Source organism: Carassius carassius, chromosome 1 (genome assembly GCF_963082965.1).
Source record: "Carassius carassius chromosome 1, fCarCar2.1, whole genome shotgun sequence".
Classification (NCBI taxonomy): Eukaryota; Metazoa; Chordata; class Actinopteri; order Cypriniformes; family Cyprinidae; genus Carassius; species Carassius carassius.
In genome coordinates this window covers 3,749,752-3,770,819 of record NC_081755.1, presented here as the reverse complement: position 1 = coordinate 3,770,819, position 21,068 = coordinate 3,749,752, and the positions used below count along the sequence as shown (strand labels likewise).

Genomic DNA, 21,068 nt, shown 5'->3' with positions numbered 1-21,068 from the left:
TATAACTCATTTGAAGTAATGGTACTTCATATAACATTATCCAAAGAAACAAATGTTAATGATAAATCCCCTGTTATGTTTGTACTGGCTACTGTATACAGGCCACCAGGGCACCATACAGACTTTATTAAAGAGTTTGTTGATTTTACATCCGAGTTAGTTCTGGCTGCAGATAAAGTTTTAATAGTTGGTGATTTTAATATCCATGTTGATAATGAAAACGATGCACTGGGATCAGCATTTATAGACATTCTGAACTCTATTGGTGTTAGACAACACGTTTCAGGACCTACTCATTGTCGAAATCATACTCTAGATTTAATACTGTCACATGGAATTGATGTTGATGGTGTTGAAATTATTCAGCCAAGTGATGATATCTCAGATCATTATTTAGTTCTTTGCAAAATTCATATAGCCAAAATGGTAAATTCTACTTCTTGTTACAAGTATGGAAGAACCATCACTTCTAACACAAAAGACTGCTTTTTAAGTTATCTTCCTGATGTATCCAAATTCCTTAGCATATCCAAAACCTCAGAACAACTTGATGATGTAACAGAAACTATGGACTTTCTCTTTTCTAGCACTTTAAATAAAGTTGCTCCTTTACGCTTAAGGAAGGTTAAGGAAAACAGTTTGACACCATGGTATAATGAGCATACTCGCACCCTAAAGAGAGCAGCCCAAAAAATGGAGCGCAGCTGGAGGAAAACAAAACTAGAGGTATTTCGTATTGCTTGGCGGGAAAGTAACATATCCTACAGAAAAGCATTAAAAACTGCTAGATCCGATTACTTTTCTTCTCTTTTAGAAGAAAACAAACATAACCCCAGGTATTTATTCAATTTCGTTCAAATTAACGAAAAATAAAGCCTCAACAAGTGTTGACATTTCCCAACACCACAGCAGTAATGACTTTATGAACTACTTTACTTCTAAAATCAATACTATTAGAGATAAAATTGCAACCATTCAGCCGTCAGCTACAGTATCACATCAGACAGTGCACTATAGATCCCCTGAGGAACAGTTTTACTCATTCTCTACTATAGGAGAGGAAGAATTGTATAAACTTGTTAAATCATCTAAACCAACAACATGTATGTTAGACCCTATACCATCTAAGCTCCTGAAAGAGGTGCTTCCAGAAGTCATAGATCCTCTTCTGACTATTATTAATTCCTCATTGTCATTAGGACATGTCCCCAAAACCTTCAACCTGGCTGTTATTAAGCCTCTCATCAAAAAACCACAACTTGACCCCAAAGAACTAGTTAATTATAGACCAATCTCGAATCTCCCTTTTCTGTCCAAGATACTAGAAAGGGTGGTATCCACACAATTATATTCCTTCTTAGAGAAAAATGGTATATGTGAGGATTTCCAGTCAGGATTTAGACCGTATCATAGTACTGAGACTGCTCTTCTTAGAGTTACAAATGATCTGCTCTTATCATCTGATCGTGGGTGTATCTCTCTATTAGTTTTATTGGATCTTAGTGCTGCGTTTGACACAATTGACCTCAACATTCTTTTGCATAGACTTGAATACTTTGTTGTTATCAGTGGAAGTGCATTAGCATGGTTTAAATCGTACTTATATGACCGCCATCAGTTCGTAGCAGTGAATGAAGATGTATCCTATCGATCACAAGTGCAGTATGGAGTACCTCAAGGCTCAGTACTAGGGCCGCTACTCTTCACGCTTTATATGTTACCCTTGGGAGATATCATCAGGAAACATGGTGTTAGCTTTCACTGTTATGCTGATGATACTCAGCTCTATATTTCTTCGCAGCCCGGTGAAACACACCAATTTGAAAAACTAATGGATTGCATAGTCGATATAAAAAACTGGATGACGAGTAATTTCTTACTGCTAAATTCTGAAAAAACAGAGGTGTTAATTATAGGACCTAAAAACTCTGCTTGTAATAACCTGGAACACTGTCTAAGACTTGATGGTTGCTCTGTCAATTCTTCATCATCAGTTAGGAACCTAGGTGTGCTACTTGATCGCAATCTTTCCTTAGAAAGCCACGTTTCTAGCATTTGTAAAACTGCATTTTTCCATCTCAAAAATATATCTAAATTACGGCCTATGCTCTCAATGTCAAATGCAGAAATGTTAATCCATGCACCTCAAGGTTAGATTATTGTAATGCTTTATTGGGTGGTTGTTCTGCACGCTTAGTAAACAAACTACAGCTAGTCCAAAATGCAGCAGCAAGAGTTCTTACTAGAACCAGGAAGTATGACCATATTAGCCCGGTCCTGTCAACACTGCACTGGCTCCCTATCAAGCATCGCATAGATTTAAAAATATTGCTTATTACTTATAAAGCCCTGAATGGTTTAGCACCTCAGTATTTGAATGAGCTCCTTTTACATTATAATCCTCTACGTCCGCTACGTTCTCAAAACTCAGGCAATTTGATAATACCTAGAATATCAAAATCAACTGCAGGCGGCAGATCCTTTTCCTATTTGGCGCCCAAACTCTGGAATAACCTACCTAACATTGTTCGGGAGGCAGACACACTCTTGCAGTTTAAATCTAGATTAAAGACCCATCTCTTTAACCTGGCATACACATAACATACTAATATGCTTTTATTATCCAAATCCGTTAAAGGATTTTTAGGCTGCATTAATTAGGTAAACCGGAACCGGAAACACTTCCCATAACAACCTATGTACTTGCTACATCATTAGAAGAATGGCATCTACGCTAATATTTGTCTGTTTCTCTCTTGTTCCGAGGTCACCGTGGCCACCAGATCCAGTCTGTGTCCAGATCAGAGGGTCACTGCAGTCACCCGGATCCAGTACGTATCCAGACCAGATGGTGGATCAGCACCTAGAAAGGACCTCTACATCCCTGAAAGACAGCGGAGACCAGGACAACTAGAGCCCCAGATACAGATCCCCTGTAAAGACCTTGTCTCAGAGGAGCACCAGGACAAGACCACAGGAAACAGATGATTCTTCTGCACAATCTGACTTTGCTGCAGCCTGGAATTGAACTACTGGTTTCATCTGGTCAGAGGAGAACTGGCCCCCCAACTGAGCCTGGTTTCTCCCAAGGTTTTTTTCTCCATTCTGTCACCGATGGAGTTTCGGTTCCTTGCCGCTGTCGCCTCTGGCTTGGCTCTGGCTCTGGCTTAGTTGGGGACCCTTCATCTACAGCGATATCGTTGACTTGATTGCAAATAAATGCACAGACACTATTTAACTGAACAGAGATGACATAACTGAATCCAATGATGAACTGCCTTTAACTCTCATTTTTGCATTATTGACACTGTTTTCCTAATGAATGTTGTTCAGTTGCTTTGACGCAATGTATTTTGTTTAAAGCGCTATATAAATAAAGGTGACATTGACATTAAATATTTTTAATTTAGAGAAGCTTCTTTCAGCAGAAGCTACTGTCACAGGTAGTGTGACAGCAATTCTTAGGGCCACCCACATATTAGGAAAAACTTCTTCAAGTTTCTTGTTCAGAAATTCAGAATTTCCATTGTCGTCATGCCAGCTTTTGGCAACACTGGGAAATTTTCCAACTCAAGTGCTAGTTCCCTCCCATCAACATCTTTATGGTCACCGTGGCTCAGAGTGTTGCTGAGGGTTTCGCATTCCTTTGCAAGTACTTCCTCTGGCAAATTAGGAAAGTTCACCAACACTCCAAACTTGTCCTGAACATCACCCATGAACTTGAAGCGTTCTTTCATTGATGTAACTGACGCATTAACAATGATATTGAAAAAGGAAATTTTCCAATTTCTTTAGCGCATATCTCTCTGGCTCATCAGGGGATTCATAAGAGTACTGTCTTTTGTTTTTGCTCAGCCTCTTCTGCTTTAGGACAGTGTCCACATTCTTCTCCTCACAGAGATCTCTTGCAGATACCTGAGCAGAAGTGAACCCAGTGCTTCTGTAGCTAACCAGAGAGGCTTCAGTTGTCCTCAGGAGATTCAGAGCCACATCCAGTTGCATAGACATGGACTGTAATGCTTTGCTGACATAATGAATTTTGGCCAGCATGTCATACCACACAACGCTACAAATGGAGAAGCAGTATGACCCAGCCACTTCAGCCAAAGACTGTGCCTCAGTTTTAATTATAGAATCAGTGGCTTTCTCCCTGACCTCAAGAAGGGCATCCCTCACCTCCGCTGTCTGGAATCTCAGAGCCTGTACACTGTTAATGCGACTTTCCCATTTTCCCATCTGTTAATGCGACATTTCCCATCCGTCCCCGGAGTACCACTACTGGATGTCCCTACTCCTGCAGCTGTATGTATTTAAACACAGAGTTCATCCATGCTGTTCATTACACAATTGCATTTAGTCATTTCTATCATCCTACCACATAGTTGCATTGAACAAATACATTTTATCTCTGGCCATGTAACTTGTAGTAGATAAATTACAATTACTTCCACCACTACTATTATTACTAATCTATTAGGCTGCTACTAGGCTAAATTATACTACTTATTACAATTAGTAGTATTAATGTGATGTGATTATAAAAGTAATAATTGCTAATAATAATAATAACAATAACAAAAACAGCAACAATAGTACTAATTGTACTTACAAAGTACTTACAAAGTTCAGAGAGAGGAGAACATGAAGGATCAAGTGTCCTTTCTCCAGCAGGTGCCAGCCTCTGCAAATATTGCAGAGTCCATCTGGCCATGGCCAATAAAAAAAAAACAACAACATATTTTAGTATATTCCTAGAGGGAAACTGTGCAGAAGGGTGAACACCACGTCAACGCCACTATCAGCATAATGGTTACTGTGTGTGTATAAGCCTGCTAGTTATAATGAATGTAGAGTAGAGAGCAACTCTACTTTTCATAACGAGCATGCATACGTTAATCCGAAATACTGGTCTTTTGACATTTACATCCATGTAGGTTATCAGTGAAGTTAGCTAGTAATACGTAGCAAACTAGCAAAGTAACTAGCTAGCTAGTGATAGCTTAGTGACAGCAATGAAATGTTCAAGGTGATGATGCACAATACTAAGCAAATTTATTTCATTTAACACCTTAATGGCTGAGATAAGAAGATTTACCTCTATACTGGGTTTTCCTTTTCCTTCTTCCTTTCTCCGTTTTCGTCCCTGTGTACTGGAGGGTTTATTAGACCGCTTTATTTTCTTCATCAGCTGCGCACTTGCCTGACGTAACATAACGTAACGGCGACCCTAGAGGGTGCCCGCGCCCCCAACATATTTGTCGCCCTATGCAACTGCCTAGTTCGCCTATAGCAATCGCCGGCCCTGAGCATATCATTTGTAATGTCTGGCTCTCTGTGTTTCACTCAACAGGAGACTGTGAAATGGCCGTGTGTGGGGGTGTGAGCTGTATTTTGGAGCCAGTTATATTTGTGTCTCTCTCCAAGGCAAAAATGATCTCCTCTGATGGCACCAGTAAACCTTTCAGCAGCAAAGCAGATGGATATGGGAGAGGTGAAGGCTGTGGGATTATTCTTCTAAAGCCTTTGAAAAAAGTAAACAAAAGATTGTATCATATAAAAACATCACCATCACAACAATGCACCATACAATAAAGTGCTAAAATCAAGAAACATAAGTTCTATTATATTATATCTATATTTTGCAGGCACTCGAGGACCATGATCACATTTGGGGCATCATTTGCAAAACTGCAGTAAACCAGGATGGCCACAGTGTTAGTCCAATAACCAAACCATCCATGGCACAACAGGAGGAGCTGCTTAAAAAAATCTACTCAACAGAGACTGATCTGACTAATGTCCAGTACATAGAAGCTCATGGGACTGGGACTCCAGTTGGAGATCCAGTAGAGGCAGGTAGCATCTCAAAAGTCATTGCCAAAGCAAGACCTAAAAAGTCAGGGCCACTCATCATTGGTTCTGTTAAGAGCAATATTGGACACACAGAATCTGCTGCAGGTGTTGCAGGGCTCATAAAGGTTCTCTTGATGATGGAGCACAAAACTATTGTGCCATCATTGTTCTACTCTATGGAAAACTCCAGCATAGACATCGAATCTCTCAACATAAAAGTCCCTACCACAGCAGAAAAATGGATGAGAGAAGGCGGGAGGTTTGCAGGAATTAATAACTTTGGTTTTGGTGGAACAAATGCACATGCAGTTGTCAGACAATATGTGCAGTCAAAAAAGCCAAAAGCTCAGCTGATCAGCAAATCCCATCAGTATTTTGTCGTCTCTGCAGCCTCTGAAAAATCTATAAAAAATATCATTAAAGATACAGCAGAACAAATCAGAGCAGGGAAAATATCAAATCTACAGGCTTTATCGTACACATCTGCATGTAGAAGAAGTCATTTGAAAAACAAATACAGGAAAATGTTTCAAACAGCATCGTTGACAGAACTGCAAGAGAAACTTACTGCTTCTGTACAGAAAAAGCTTGAACCATCAAAGACAGACTCCAAGCTAGTTTTTGTGTTTTGTGGCAACGGTGTGACATATCATGGTATGTGCAAGCAGCTCCTAAAACAAGAGCCAGTTTTCAGAGAGGAAATCATTAAGATTGAAAGTCTTTTGCAAAGCTATAGAAGTCTGAATCTGATAGAGATGCTGGAAAGTGAATCTGAGAAAAGAACAGAGTCATCTGATCCAAAGATTGTCCAGCCTCTTCTGTTTGCTATTCAGGTTGCTATTGTCAAACTTCTGAAACATTGGGGCATCAGTCCTGATGCTGTTTTGGGGCACTCTATTGGAGAAGTTGCTGCAGCTCATTGTTCTGGTTTGTTGTCACTTGAAGACTCAGTGAAAATCATCCACTATCGCAGTTCTTTGCAAAGCACCGTGACAGGAGGGAAAATGCTCGTAGTCAGTAATATGGCTGTTTCTGAAGTCTTGAAAATTCTTCCTTCTTATTCGGGAAGGGTTTGCCTGGCTGCTTATAACAGCCCTCAGTCATGCACCCTCTCAGGAGATGCAGATGACATTGACAGATTGCATCAGAATTTGAGCATTTCAGCTAGAGGAACTGAATTGTTCCTTCGCATTTTGGATGTACCTGCTGCATATCACAGTCACAAGATGGATCCCATTGTGTCCAAAGTAAAAGAAAGTATAGGCTCATTCCAGGCACATAACTTGGAGACAGAACTGTTCTCCACAGTGACAGGTGTAAGTTTGTGTTCCTCAGATTTTATTACTGGTGAATATTGGGCAAGGAATATCAGAGAGCCAGTTGAATTTGAACAAGCTGTGAAGTCTGCAGCTAAAAACAAAAAGAATGTGATATTTGTTGAAATTGGTCCAAGAAGATCTTTGCAGAGGTACATCAATGAGACTCTGGGAAATGACTTCACTGTGATTCCCTCAGTGCAGCCTGATAAAGATCACGAGACGATGCTTGCTGTTGTTTCAAAATTGTTTGAGTTTAGGGTCACAGTGGACTGGGAAACGTTATACAAAGGTTTTGAGACTGAACCAATTCCCTACCCACGATACCAGTTTGATGATGTGAAGAGTGATGTCTTCGTTTCACGCTTGCAGTCAAATGGTCCTACTAGCAACCATCCAGTAGTTACACAAATTGGCACAGGCAGTTCAATGTTCAGCTGTGATTTATTGTCTGAATCTGTGGCCTTCCTGCAGGACCACAAGCACAATGGGGTTGCCATCATTCCTGGTGCATTTTATGCAGAGTTAGGTTTAGCAGCTTACATGGCATATGCAAAACCTAAGGTTCCACTAAGTTACCTGCAGCTCAGCGTAACATTCCAGAGTCCATTCGTTTTAACCCAGAAGGCCCCAGAAATAAATGTACAGTTGGATCATTCAGATCATTTGGATGATAACAAATGTAACTTCAAAATACAGTCTACTTCTGCAGTATATGCATTTGGCACAGTAGAAACAAAACCAGGTAGAATGCCTGAAGAACAGTTCATTTCATTAGATTGTATTTACAAAAGGTGCACATTCCATGTCACTACTGAAGAACTTTACAAACATCTAAGTCAAACAGGATTTGAATATGGGTCTGTCTTCAGAAATAAGGCAGATATTTTTTGTGGAGAAGAATTTAGAGAGGTTATATCTGTTGTGAAGGTCCCAAAGGAATTACTGCCTCAATTACATGACTATTACGTTCACCCTGTGGTCTTGGATTACGTCATGCAAATTGTTCCAGTAACTATAGTGCATGATATATCATCAAGACCTCAATTTCCTGCACAAATTGGAAGCCTGACTGTATTTGAACCATTGCAAGAGGAGATGGTTGTATATCTGAGAGCAGTACATGTGGGAGAAGATGATTTTGACATTTGTGGCTGCTTAGCCAACAAACAGGGTAGGGTGTTGGTTGAACTCTGCTATGTGAAGATCAAAATGCTAGGAAGTCGTTCCCAAGTAGTCAAAGACTACTTCTTCCATAACAATCTCAGTATCATCTCTGAAGTTGCTCAATTTGATACACAGATTAAGGCACTGGTATTTTCGGACCAGGTAGGAATTTCCGAAGCTTTGCAACAGTACTTGGATCCAAAATCTAGATACGTGTCCCCTTCAAAAGCTAACATACTGTTAGAAGATGGAGTTGAACTCCTTCTGTCAAAACTGAAAATTTCAAGTGTAAAGAAAAATTTCCAGGAAATTTTGTTCATTTGGAGTGATGCAGATTTAACCTCTCTCGAATCAGAGAAGGTCTTGGACGGCATGGCAGGGTGTTGTGAGGTTTTCCGAAAGATTGTCGGATATCTCAAGACAATTCATTTTCCAGGTGATATCAGAGTAATAACCTATAGGTGCTCTGAGACCTTAGTGGACTCCATCAACCCTGGATATGTTCTGTCAGGTATGACAAGAGCATGTGCAGCTGAGTTGCCAGAACTTTCCTTCCAGCTGATTGACATGGGCTCTGCCTCTTTTGAAGACATTAGAGCTTTAATTCAAGTCCTTAGGTCTTACCCCTGTCACAAATATCCAGAGCTAGTTGTGAAGGAAGGCATAATTCTCAAACCTGAAATCACCCACACACCATTGCCAACCTTGGCAATCTCTTCAACAAATGTCCACATGCTGCATGATCAAGTCTTTATGTTGCAAACATCTGACCCATATATAATGAACAATCTGTCAGCAACACAAGTTGATAATTTAATTGAACTTAAACAAGAAAAAAACATTGAGCTTCACCTCAGAAAAATCTGCATTCATTCATCAGACTACTTTCCAGTCAGCATTTCTGATCTGAATTATGGTCAGACATTGTACTGGAACAAGCACACAAATGAAAACCATAAGCTCTTAGCCCTCGACTTCAGTGGCACTGTCACAGCAGTGGGTAAAGATGTCAGTAAATTTAAAGTTGGTGATCACGTTGTGTGTTGTTGCCCTGTTGCTGCCACCACTAAAGTAGTTCTCCCAGCAGCTGTTTGCTGCAAAGCTAAAAGGCTTTCATTCCTAAATGAAATCCCTTGTGTATCTTATATGGTCTTAGCTTGGGAGATCTTGCATAAGGCTTTACCCAGAGCTAAACAGCCAAGGAAACTGGGTATTTTCTCCACTGTCCCTGACTCAGCTTTGATGACTGTTTTAATTGCTATTGCAAACAGATTAGGTTGGAATGTCAGAGTGAGCACACAGGCTGATCAGCTGTTTTGTGATTTTAGTGAGGTTGTGGGAGCTGTTTTTCTTCCGCCTTATAATGTAAAAACTGCTGAAATAGCTAGCAGTGTTAGAGGCATCAAAGACATTGTGTTTGTCTGTGACAACCAGACAGATTTTCCATTTAATTCAACAACATTTAGAGGTACAAATGAGGAAGTCTACTGCCATGTACTCTACATGTCCCAAATAATGCAGAAATCCTCTCTGCAAACCCAAATGCCACAAATTTACCGTTGGCTGATATCTATGGATTTGGGCAGGAAGTCGTTGTCTTTGGATGCAACAGCTGTTCAAAGAGTAAAATCTCAAGATGTTGATCTTTTGTCTGTAAAAGAATCTGAATCATACTTCAGATGCCAGATCATACCCATAATACTTCTGAACAGTGCTGCCAAACACCAGCTGTCTGACATTCCAGTGATGCCTAAGCACGGTTTATTCCAGAAAGATTCAGTATATATTGTCACAGGTGGTCTAACGGGATTGGGCTTTGAGACAGTAAAGTTCATTGCTCAGAAAGGAGGAGGAAAAATTGTTATCCTGTCTAGAAGTAATCCAAACTCTACGATGCAACACGAGATAAGTCAAGTCAGAAGCCAATGGGATTCAGTCATTAAATCTCTGCCATGTGATGTTTCAATATCTGAGCAAGTGGACCAGATGATGGTTAATATTGGAAAACTATTTCCATCCAGTCCCATTAAAGGGGTATTCCACAGTGCGGTTGTCCTGCACGATGGGCTGATTGAACGTCTTGACAGATCTCTTTATGAGAAAGTCATGAGGCCAAAGGTGAATGGAGTGATTAACCTCCATCGTGCAACCTTGCAATGCAATCTGGATTACTTTGTGTGTTTTTCCTCCATCTCTGCCTTCATTGGCAATCCCTCACAAACAAATTACGCTGCGGCTAATACGTTCATGGATACTTTCTGTCAGTATCGCAGAAACATTGGGCTTTCTGGACAGTCCATTAATTGGGGGGCTTTGAATCTTGGCCTTCTTCTGAACAAAGTCCATTTCCAAAGATTTCTGGAGGCAAAGGGAATCATGCTTTTGGAGATTCCAGAAATCCATGAAAGTCTTGAGCAGTGCATTTTGATCAACAAGCCTCAACAGGTTGTATGCAGGTTTGATTTTAATAAAAGCTGGAATAACATCCTTAGTCAGAACAAATCACTGAGTGTACGCTTGTACAAAATAGCACAGGAAGCCATCATTAAAACTGGAGTGATCATGTCTAGACCTGAGCAACCCATGACATCCTCCTCACCACGTGATTATCTGCAGCTCATGATTAGCGAAACAGCTGGTGTTGAGATTGATGAGTTGAATGATGATGTTAAACTTTTCGATTTGGGGATTGACTCAATGTTAGCCATGACTCTGCAGAATATTCTCTTTGCTGATAGAGGTGTGAATGTCCCTCTAGTGACTCTGCTGGATCCGAATAGCACATTGTTAATGCTCATCAAAATCCTGGAGCAAAACTGTGTAGAAGAATATCAGAATGACGATGAGAGCAATTCCACATACTTATAAAGTTGATTTGTATTTCTCCATAGAAGTCCTGCATCCTCTGTATTAACAGCACATATAATTATGATCATTTAGATTTTGCAGGATATTCTGACTGTAATTTTTTTATCATGATTTTACACTGTAAAATGTGATAGCTTGGAATTGTTACCATAGGGAGATTTTAAAAAAAATCTGATTTAAACCCATATTTGGGACCATGGACCACAAAACCAGTCATAATTTTTTGAAATTGAATTGTATACATGATCCAAAAAAGCTGAATAAATAAGCTTTCTATTGATTTATGGTTTGTTAGGAAGGAACAATATTTAGCCAATATACAACTATTTGAAAACTTGGAATCTGAGAAAAAAAGCTGTCCAAATAAAGTTCTTAGCAAAGGAAACTACAAAACAAAAATTACATTTTGATATATTTACAGTAGAAAATGTACTAAATATATTCATTGAATATGATCTTGATTGAATATGATTGAATATGATGAATTAATATCCTAATGATTTTTGGCATTAAAGAAAAATCGATAATTTTGATTCATACAATATATCTTTGGCTATTGCTACAAATATACCCATGCTCCTTATGACTGGTTTTGTGGTCCAGGGACACATTTATTGGTGCAACATTTTTGGGGGGTTGATTTAGTGATGTTAAATTATAACTTTGACTTGAATTTACATTTTACCATTTTTTCAGTGCAGTTTATGTTTTGTTCATCATATCAGACTAGGTATAAACTACAAACACATATTCAGCATTTCTTTTCATTTTCTAAACAGTTTCCTGTATCTATTTTCATGTACTTGCAACAAAGTCTGAACGAGTGGCACCTGCTGACGTGCATATTGTTTTTTAATTGGGATTTTGAGACTTTTTTTCTCACTAAAGTTATCATGCAAAAGATAACAACTTACAAAATTAAGATTACATTACCTTAAAAATGAAGTAATTTTAATTAAAGTATCTAATAGAATCAGTATGTGTTGTAGTATTTCCAAAATACATTATTGTTTATATTCTGAATTTTATTTGAAATATTATATTCAATGAATTAAATAAGAAATGGTAAAATGTGTATGTTGATTGATTAATCAGTGCTTGAATGTCCTGCATTAAAGCTTACTTGGGTAAATACTATTATCATAATTCTATAATTTACAAAGCAAATTTTGAATTGAAATGTTGATAGCTTATCAGTAAAACTACAATGAAAGAAATAAAGACATTAGTCATTTGCCTACTTCAACTTTGCAAGATACATTTGAGGACAAGGTGGTTTATATATCCAATAGCATATTTTATATTTTTATTTAATATATATATATATATATTTTTTTTTTTATGCATTTAGCAGACGCTTTTATCCAAAGCGACTTACAGTGCATTCAGGCTATCAATTTTTACCTATCATGTGTGTGTGTGTGTGTGTGTTGAAGTGGCCGTTAGGATGTTTTCTTCTGGAATTTCTTAGCCAAAATTATTATAGATTTAAACCATCTTCTGACTTTTCGCTTCCTAGTAAATAAATAAATTCACTCTTAGACAAACCAGTCAATAGAAACACTGAATTTTAAAATGACTTACCATAAACTGTCTTTCTTTGCCTCTGAAAAAGCTGAGAAGAAAATGGTTCCTTCTCGCTCAAATGTTTACTCCCAGGTGCCCGGCGCATGCACAGGGAAAATTAAGTCTATGAAGTCCAGTAAACTATCTATTAGTAGAATCAGCTAATGTTTTTATTTTATATCAATCCATTGCCACCATGCCACTAGTTTAATCAACATAAAACAAAAATGTTGTGTTATCTGAACAATAGTCAAAAAGATAAATCATTTTTGGAAATAATTTTTGCAGTGCACTTTTATCCACCTTTTTCTTTCTGTAAGACTGGGTAAATTTTATGGGTGTGGCTTCCAGTCTCATCCGTGTCCAGCTATTTTTAGCTCTACAAAATAGCTCGATTTGCTGCTTGATATTGCAAATTGGTGAGTCTTGCAATATTATTGTCAAAGTCAAAGTCACCTTTATTTATATAGCGCTTTAAACAAAATACATTGCGTCAAAGCAACTGAACAACATTCATTAGGAAAACAGTGTCAATAATGCAAAAATGATAGTTAAAGGCAGTTCATCATTGGATTCAGTTATGTCATCTCTGTTCAGTTAAATAGTGTCGGTGCATTTATTTGCAATCAAGTCAACGATATCGCTGTAGATGAAGTGTCCCCAACTAAGCAAGCCAGAGGCGACAGCGGCAAGGAACCGGAACTCCATCGGTGACAGAATGGAGAAAAAAACCTTGGGAGAAACCAGGCTCAGTTGGGGGGCCAGTTCTCCTCTGACCAGACGAAACCAGTAGTTCAATTCCAGGCTGCAGCAAAGTCAGATTGTGCAGAAGAATCATCTGTTTCCTGTGGTCTTGTCCTGGTGCTCCTCTGAGACAAGGTCTTTACAGGGGATCTGTATATGGGGCTCTAGTTGTCCTGGTCTCCGCTGTCTTTCAGGGATGTAGAGGTCCTTTCTAGGTGCTGATCCACCATCTGGTCTGGATACGTACTGGATCCGGGTGACTGCAGTGACCCTCTGATCTGGACACAGACTGGATCTGGTGGCTACGGTGACCTCGGAATAAGAGAGAAACAGACTAATATTAGCGTAGATGCCATTCTTCTAATGATGTAGCAAGTAGGGTGTTATAAATAGGTTGTTATGGGAAGTGTTTCTGGTTCCGGTTTACCTAATTAATGCAGCCTAAAAATCTTTTAACAGATTTGGATATTAAAAGCATATTAGTATGTTATGTGTATGCCAGGTTAAAGAGATGGGTCTTTAATCTAGATTTAAACTGCAAGAGTGTGTCTGCCTACCGAACAATGTTAGGTAGGTTATTCCAGAGTTTAGGCGCCAAATAGGAAAAGGATCTGCCGCCCGCAGTTGATTTTGATTGACGAAGAATTGACAGAGCAACCATCAAGTCTTAGACAGTGTTCTAGGTTAATACAAGCGGAGTTTTTAGGTCCTATAATTAACACCTCTGTTTTTTCAGAATTTAGCAGTAAGAAATTGTAATGTATTATCTTTAATTATGAGCACACTGGTTTGTAGTTTAAAACAATTTTACTGTTTATGGAACACTCTTATTTTTCTTATTAGTTACTATAGTGGATAATGAACCAGAAGGCTTACTTCCGCTTTAAGAAAAAAAAAAAATAGATTAACTTTTCATACACAGTAATAATGTGATATTTCGTCATATTCTTTATTATTTTTATAGATTAATTTATTATAAGTCTGTTTGAATCCATTCAAAACTGTCAAAGATCCATTAATAAATAATATTGTATTATATTGCAATCAATAAGCTAAGTTTTGAAAATTAAGTGGTATTTACATGGGAATTTTTAGGCAGTTGATTTTCCAGGCCATCATCTTGGTCCAAACAAAGTTCCAGGTTCAGCAAACTCGACACCCTCATTGTTTTTCCCTTCTTCTTCATCATCATCATCATCATCATCACTCTCCTACTCCCATCTGACTTGGCCATCAGATTATTTTGTGAAACCTTTTAACATAATGAATCATCTTTACAGAATTCCCCAAAAAAACACAAGTGAAGAAGTAACCGAAACAAGATGCTTACACATTTAATCTAACATGATCATCAGACATAAACCATCATCAAAACTGTGAAACAATATGGAATAAAATATCGACCAATGAAGAGGTAATAATGACTGTCAAGCTTTGGGGTGTTGATCGACTCCGTCTACTCTTTGATTATCAGATGTTCATATAACAAAATACAGTCCCTCCAGGATTTCGCAGAACTTTTATCAGACTTTTTTTCGGTCTAAAATTATTTTATTTATTTATTTATTTATGAACATTTATTAGAGGATAAACCCCATGAGATGAATCATCTCGTTTTCATGGGGGTCCTCAGAATAGAACAGAACAGCAAAGCAGCAGAGTAGATGCAATCAAAAAATTATACAATAATAATAATAATCTTAACACACTCTCTCATTCTCACCCAACATACAAACACACATACATATACACACACACACACAAGCTCTCACTTTACCTACCCAGTGTACATATATACACACATATCGATGCAACTGTAAGTCTGAGATGCTAGAAACATAGACAAGTATTCTGAAGATGTGTTAACAAAGCAGTTCGGAACAAAGGAAAAGACGTAAGCGAGCGAATAGATGCAGGAAGGCTGTTCCAGTCACGTGGGGCTCTGACACAGAAAGCATATTTCCCAATTTCTCTCTTAACTCTAGGGACAGTAAAGAAGATCTGTTCGTTGTGACGAAGGCTATACTGTGAACTAAAAGGCACAAGATATTGTGATAAATAATATGGATATTGAAAGTAAATACTTTTAAAAATAAGCTGAAGCCAATGATATTGTCTTCTGGCTGAGGGTGCAAGCCAGGACAGCTGTTCATACATCACACAATGATGAGTCCTATAGGGGCAGCGAAGGACGAATCGGCACAGGCTGTTATATACCACATCAAGAGAATGTAGACGAGTGGCAGTAGTGTTAGCATATATAGTATCAGCATAGTCCAGAATAAGTAGCAGCAACTGAGAGACTATTCTTTTCCTAACCTGAGAGTTAAAGCAGTCTATCGATTGATATAATGCTTTAAGACGAAAGCTAAGCTTGTTATTAAGCGCATGTATGAGCCTTGAATGAGAGATCAGTTTCTAGCCAAACACCAAGATATTTACATTTTTCGGTTGGCTCTAGAGGAGAAGAATCCAGAAAATGCTAATTAAGATTATTTCTATCATTCTTCTGGAATAGCATAGAGTAAGATTTTGATTTATTCAGCAGAAGTTTATTAAATGACAGCCACTGCTGTACAGAATCAAAATCATGTTGTAAAGAATAATTAATGTCAGAAATGTTTGGTTTAGAGCAGTAAATAATTGTATCATCTGCATACAGATGAATATCACATCCTGAACAGCACAGTGGCAAGTCATTAATAAAAATTGAAAATAACAAAGGCCCAAGCGAAGAACCCTGAGGTATGCCTTTATCTACCCCTATATAATTCGACTGAGTGCCCCTGAAGGACACACACTGGCGACGGTGATGAAAATATGAGTTAAACCATAACAGAGATGAACGGGAAAGGCCAATTGAATATAATTTATCCAGGAGCAGATAATGATCTACTAAATCAAATGCTTTTGTGAGATCTAAAAAGATGGCACCAGTACACATATTATTATCAAAACTAGAAAAAATATCATTCGTAAATTTCAAGAGAGCAGTGGTAGTTGAGAAGTGTTTCCTGAAACCTGACTGGCATTGAGATAGTAAGTTGTTATGAGAGAGATAATTAGATAATTGATCGAAGATAATTTTCTCATAAATTTTCACAATACTATTAATTATTGAGATCGGTCTGTAATTGTTCATATTTTGAATGTCACCTCCTTTATGCAATGGAATGACTTTGGTACACTTCCATGCCAAAGGCACTTCATGGGTTAGAAATGACAAATTAAAGAGCGTAGCCAATGGAGAGGATAAGACATATGAAGAAAATTTTATAAACTTACCCTCAATGCCATCAGGGCCAGGTCCACTACTAGAGGATAGCGTGCTAATGGCCAGCTGGACATCAGCTGAGCTAGCTTGTCGAAATGTGAAAGATCTATGGAAAGGCTGAGAATTTACAGTCGGCTCAGGAAGAAAGGTAGATGACTGTACCTGCGGAGTTTGGGAGAAATGCAAACTAAATGCGTTGGAGATCGCTGCTGGATCATTAACAATTTCATTGTTGATTGTCATGTTGCTCATTGTACTTTTAGACTTACCAAGTAGTGTTTTCATTTTTTTCCAAAATTGTTTAGGATTACTGAAGTCATTTGACAAGCTATTTCTGTAGTAATTGGCTTTCGCATTTCTTGTTTGGGTGGTGCACATATTTCGTAGCCGTTTATATTCCTCCCAATCACCAGGAAGTTTAGTATATTTATGTTTATTCCACGCCCTGTCCCTCTGCTTAAACAGACTGATAAGGTCCCCATTTACCCAAGGTAGATGATGACCTTTGACCTTAATAGTTGTCCATGGGGCATGCTTATCAATAACTTGCACAAATTCTGTATAAAAGAAATTCCAAGCAGCTTCCACGTCGGGAATAAGGCTAAGTCTATTCCAATTTATCCTACTCACATCATTTATAAATAAATCACTGTTAAATGATTTCATGTCACGGATCCTAATATATTTCGAAGGAAGATGGGGAGTTGAAATTTTCCAAGTGCAATATATGATAGAATGGTCACTGAAACAATCCGAGAGAACACCAGATTTGATTATTCTGTTGGGGTGAGTGACTAATATCCAGTCCAAAAGAGATTTACAACTTGGACTGATTCTTGTAGGCTCTTTAATAACCTGTGTAAAATTTGAACCATTGAACAGGTTATGTTCCGTGAGAGTACAAGGATCTCTCCAGTTTAAATTAAAGTCCCCCAACAGCACAATTTCTGATGAGTCACCAAACGATGAAACAGTGGCTAGGATGTTTCGAACAGACTCTAACTTTGGCGATGTTGGTGGGCGATATATATTACCAATTATTAATTGTTTATTTTCATGAAGAATAACCTTGACAAAGATACCTTCAAAAAGCTCAGGCTCAACTTTAGGAGTAATTAATTGTGATTTCAGATTTGATGAAATGTAAGTGGCGACCCCACCTCCCCTGGTTCCTCTATCTAACCTATATATGATGTAGTTGTCCAGTTTAACATTGTAGTCTGCTGTATTTTCATTTAGCCATGTTTCAGATAATGTTATAATATTGGGTTTATTATAAACAAGCCATGCCCTTAGTTGATCAATTTTAGGAACTAAACTGCGAATGTTTAGATGAATTACATGAAGACCTTTACCCATTGATTACAGTTTGAAAAGTAAAATGATACCGGTAAGTAATTGGGGTAAGGCAAATATGAGAGCAAACACACACACACACACACACACACACACACACACACACACACAATCTTGCATTGAAACAAAAACGTCAATAAATCAAATAACTATCCTTTGCTCTCTCCCCTAAAGATTACACTACTGAGCTTAATCAATCAATCAGCTTTATTATATTTTTGCTAAATAAATAAAAGAGATCAGCAACAAATACGAGTTAAATCTCAGTGTGATAGAACAACAAAACAGCATACTATTACCAACTAAAAATTGGCAAGCCTCCAAGCCGTAAAAAGGCAGATAATTAAACTAATAATAATAATAATAATTAAATCAAAATCAGGTCACACCGTCACACACGTTACGTATAACCTTGAATGGAATTACATCAAGCACTGATCGGCGCGTCAAACCGTGCACGGAAGTAAACAAACACTTGGCTCAGTAAACAAGTTTTGGTCGAATCCTCTTGTCAACTAAATGGTGGCTGGATATAACAAGAAAGCTTGAAAACCCAAGGTGCGAGCCCTGTTCATAATAGAGAAGCACGGACATCTGCGGCGAGCGGTGGCATCACTATAATCGGCAGTAAAGCGAATTGTTTGGCCGTCTATTGTCACCGGAGACTTCCTTTCGAATCCCAGGATCCGATCTCTGTCGATGAAACGAAGACAGTGCAGGATCATGGTCCGCTGAGGAGCAGGAGCTTTGCGCGGGGGACCTACACGATGTGCTCGCGTGAGCTCCGAAGGGCTGCTGACCAATTCAGGGAACCATTTAAGAAGGTTACGCACCAGGTAAGCCAAGGCCTGATCTTCTTCCACTCCTTCTTTCAAGTTTATGATTTGGAGATTATTCCTCCTACTCTGGTCTTCCATCGAGGCAAGTTTTTGCTGAAGTTTCTCCATGATGTCGTTATGTTCAGTCGTAACTTTCTCTACTCGCTTCATACGTGTTTGTAAAGAAGTCGTAATCTTACGCTGGGAATCCAAGTCTTTGGAATGTTGATCAAGTGTCACTTTGATAGAGTCAAGCTGACTTTCCAAAAGTTCAAAGCGATCTCTGGCATTTTTGTCGGCTACAGCAAAAAACTTTTCCAGAGTTTCTTCCAGAGCCGCCATAGACAGTCCTCCGCATGAGGTATTGTCAGTGATTTCAGCCTGTACATTCGCCGACTCCTTTGGGTTTCCCCTTTTCTCAGGCATAATGAAGTCAACAGAAAATTTCGAAAACCAAAAGTTAGGTTAAGCACTTGGAGATTTTTGGTTAGCTCTTTTAGCAATTTAGGCAGGGAGAGCTGTGAGCAACTGTGCCTCTACTCCGCCATCTTGGTGTACATGATCATATGGAAAATGTGGATGATAATTCATTTGATAATTATTATAATTATTATATATATATATAATTATTATTATATGATATTTCATATAATAATAAAATTATTATTTTTCTGTGGTTTTTCTCAAAATTTGCAGTGATTTTTGCAGCGAATATATATCACAGACAATGTTCTCCTAACACTTTTCTGACTTCGAGAACCACTGCAGGTCTACAGACTAACGTTTGACAACACCAGCACCAGTGCCATTAAGTTCTACAGAAGGTGGCACCAGTGAAGCACTAACCCTGATGGTGCATGTACATCTCGGAGATGTCTATTTAATGTTTGCATTTACATATGCAAGGGTGCTTGTTCATCTGCAGTACAGTCGTGGCCTAGTGGTTAGTTAGACTCCTTTAATTATTTATTACAATTGTGGAGTTTGCTTGATTTTTCGATAAATTCAACGATCACAAAATCACAAAATCCTGGAGGGTCTGAATAAATATACAAATTAATTCTTAAATAGGGACATAGTATGTATTACTTAGACAAAAGTACAAGTACTTAAAAAAAATCACAAATCCCTTTTACGCTTACTCTAATATATGTATGTACACTCCTCCTGATTCATTATTACTTAATACAAAACTATATTTATTAATACAAAACAAAAAAACTCCAAAATAATAATGATGTTCTCTCTCTGGTCCATCTAGTGCTTTCAGATAATGATGTGTGTCTTTAATCATTTCTGTGCATGGCAGCATAATGTAATGCCAAAATACAAAATAATATGTTTTAAAGTTTAAAAAGTAAATAAATAAAATAAATCATGATCGTTTTCTAAAGTATGTTTTCATGGGTGTTAATCGCTTCATTTTTGTAGGAATAAAAAACAACTATCACACTGTGTGATAGGGCTGAAGGTGAACGCAGCGAAACGTATTGGTATTGGATGAGAAACCGAGCCGTCCCGTGTTGCTCCCAATGCTCCAGTAACATTACATTATGTAAACTGCAATGCATTTATGACAAAGAACTGCACCGATCCAGATGTAATATCATAGCAATCTATCAATAAATGCACTCCCGACACACCTTGTAATCTCTGATGTTCGCTCTGCTCGGCGCCCCTGCAGATTGAAAAATGCGCTAACTCCAAGCAGACTCAGATAAGGGGAGGAGCCGAAACTTGATGCAGCTTGCCGCCGTTTCAAATTAGTTTTTTTTAAAGGGGACTGAAGCGATAAAAAATGTATTAATCAAATATTTTTTTAGGGGGGCTGGGCAGAAGTTTAGGGGGGCTGAAGCCCCCCTAAAAAGGGCCTAGTGACGCCCCTGACTATCAGTATACCTATAAGTTCACTTTTAGTATAATTGCAGTACAAGCGAAAAACTTTGATGTAACTAGTTGTGTACCCAGTTTACTACTGTTATAAAGTATACTCAAAAGTATATTTTTATATACTAGAAAGTGGGCCAATTTAGTCCCAAGGAGTATCGAAATAGTACACTTACACGTATAATACTAGTACAATGATATTTGTATATTTACTCCATT

The 21,068-nt window shown here is 38.2% G+C and overlaps 1 protein-coding gene across 1 annotated transcript in view; it reads left to right on the top strand.

The window, feature by feature from the left end:
- LOC132139809 (uncharacterized) overlaps nt 1-11,409 on the top strand; it is a 45,656-nt gene extending 34,247 nt beyond the window's left edge. The window contains exons 6-7 of the mRNA XM_059548424.1: nt 5,351-5,532; nt 5,646-11,409. Coding sequence (XP_059404407.1) covers nt 5,351-5,532; nt 5,646-11,204 — 5,741 coding nt within the window. The 3' untranslated portion in view covers nt 11,205-11,409. The remainder of the gene's footprint in view (nt 1-5,350; nt 5,533-5,645) is intronic.
- Nucleotides 11,410-21,068: the final 9,659 nt, after the last annotated feature.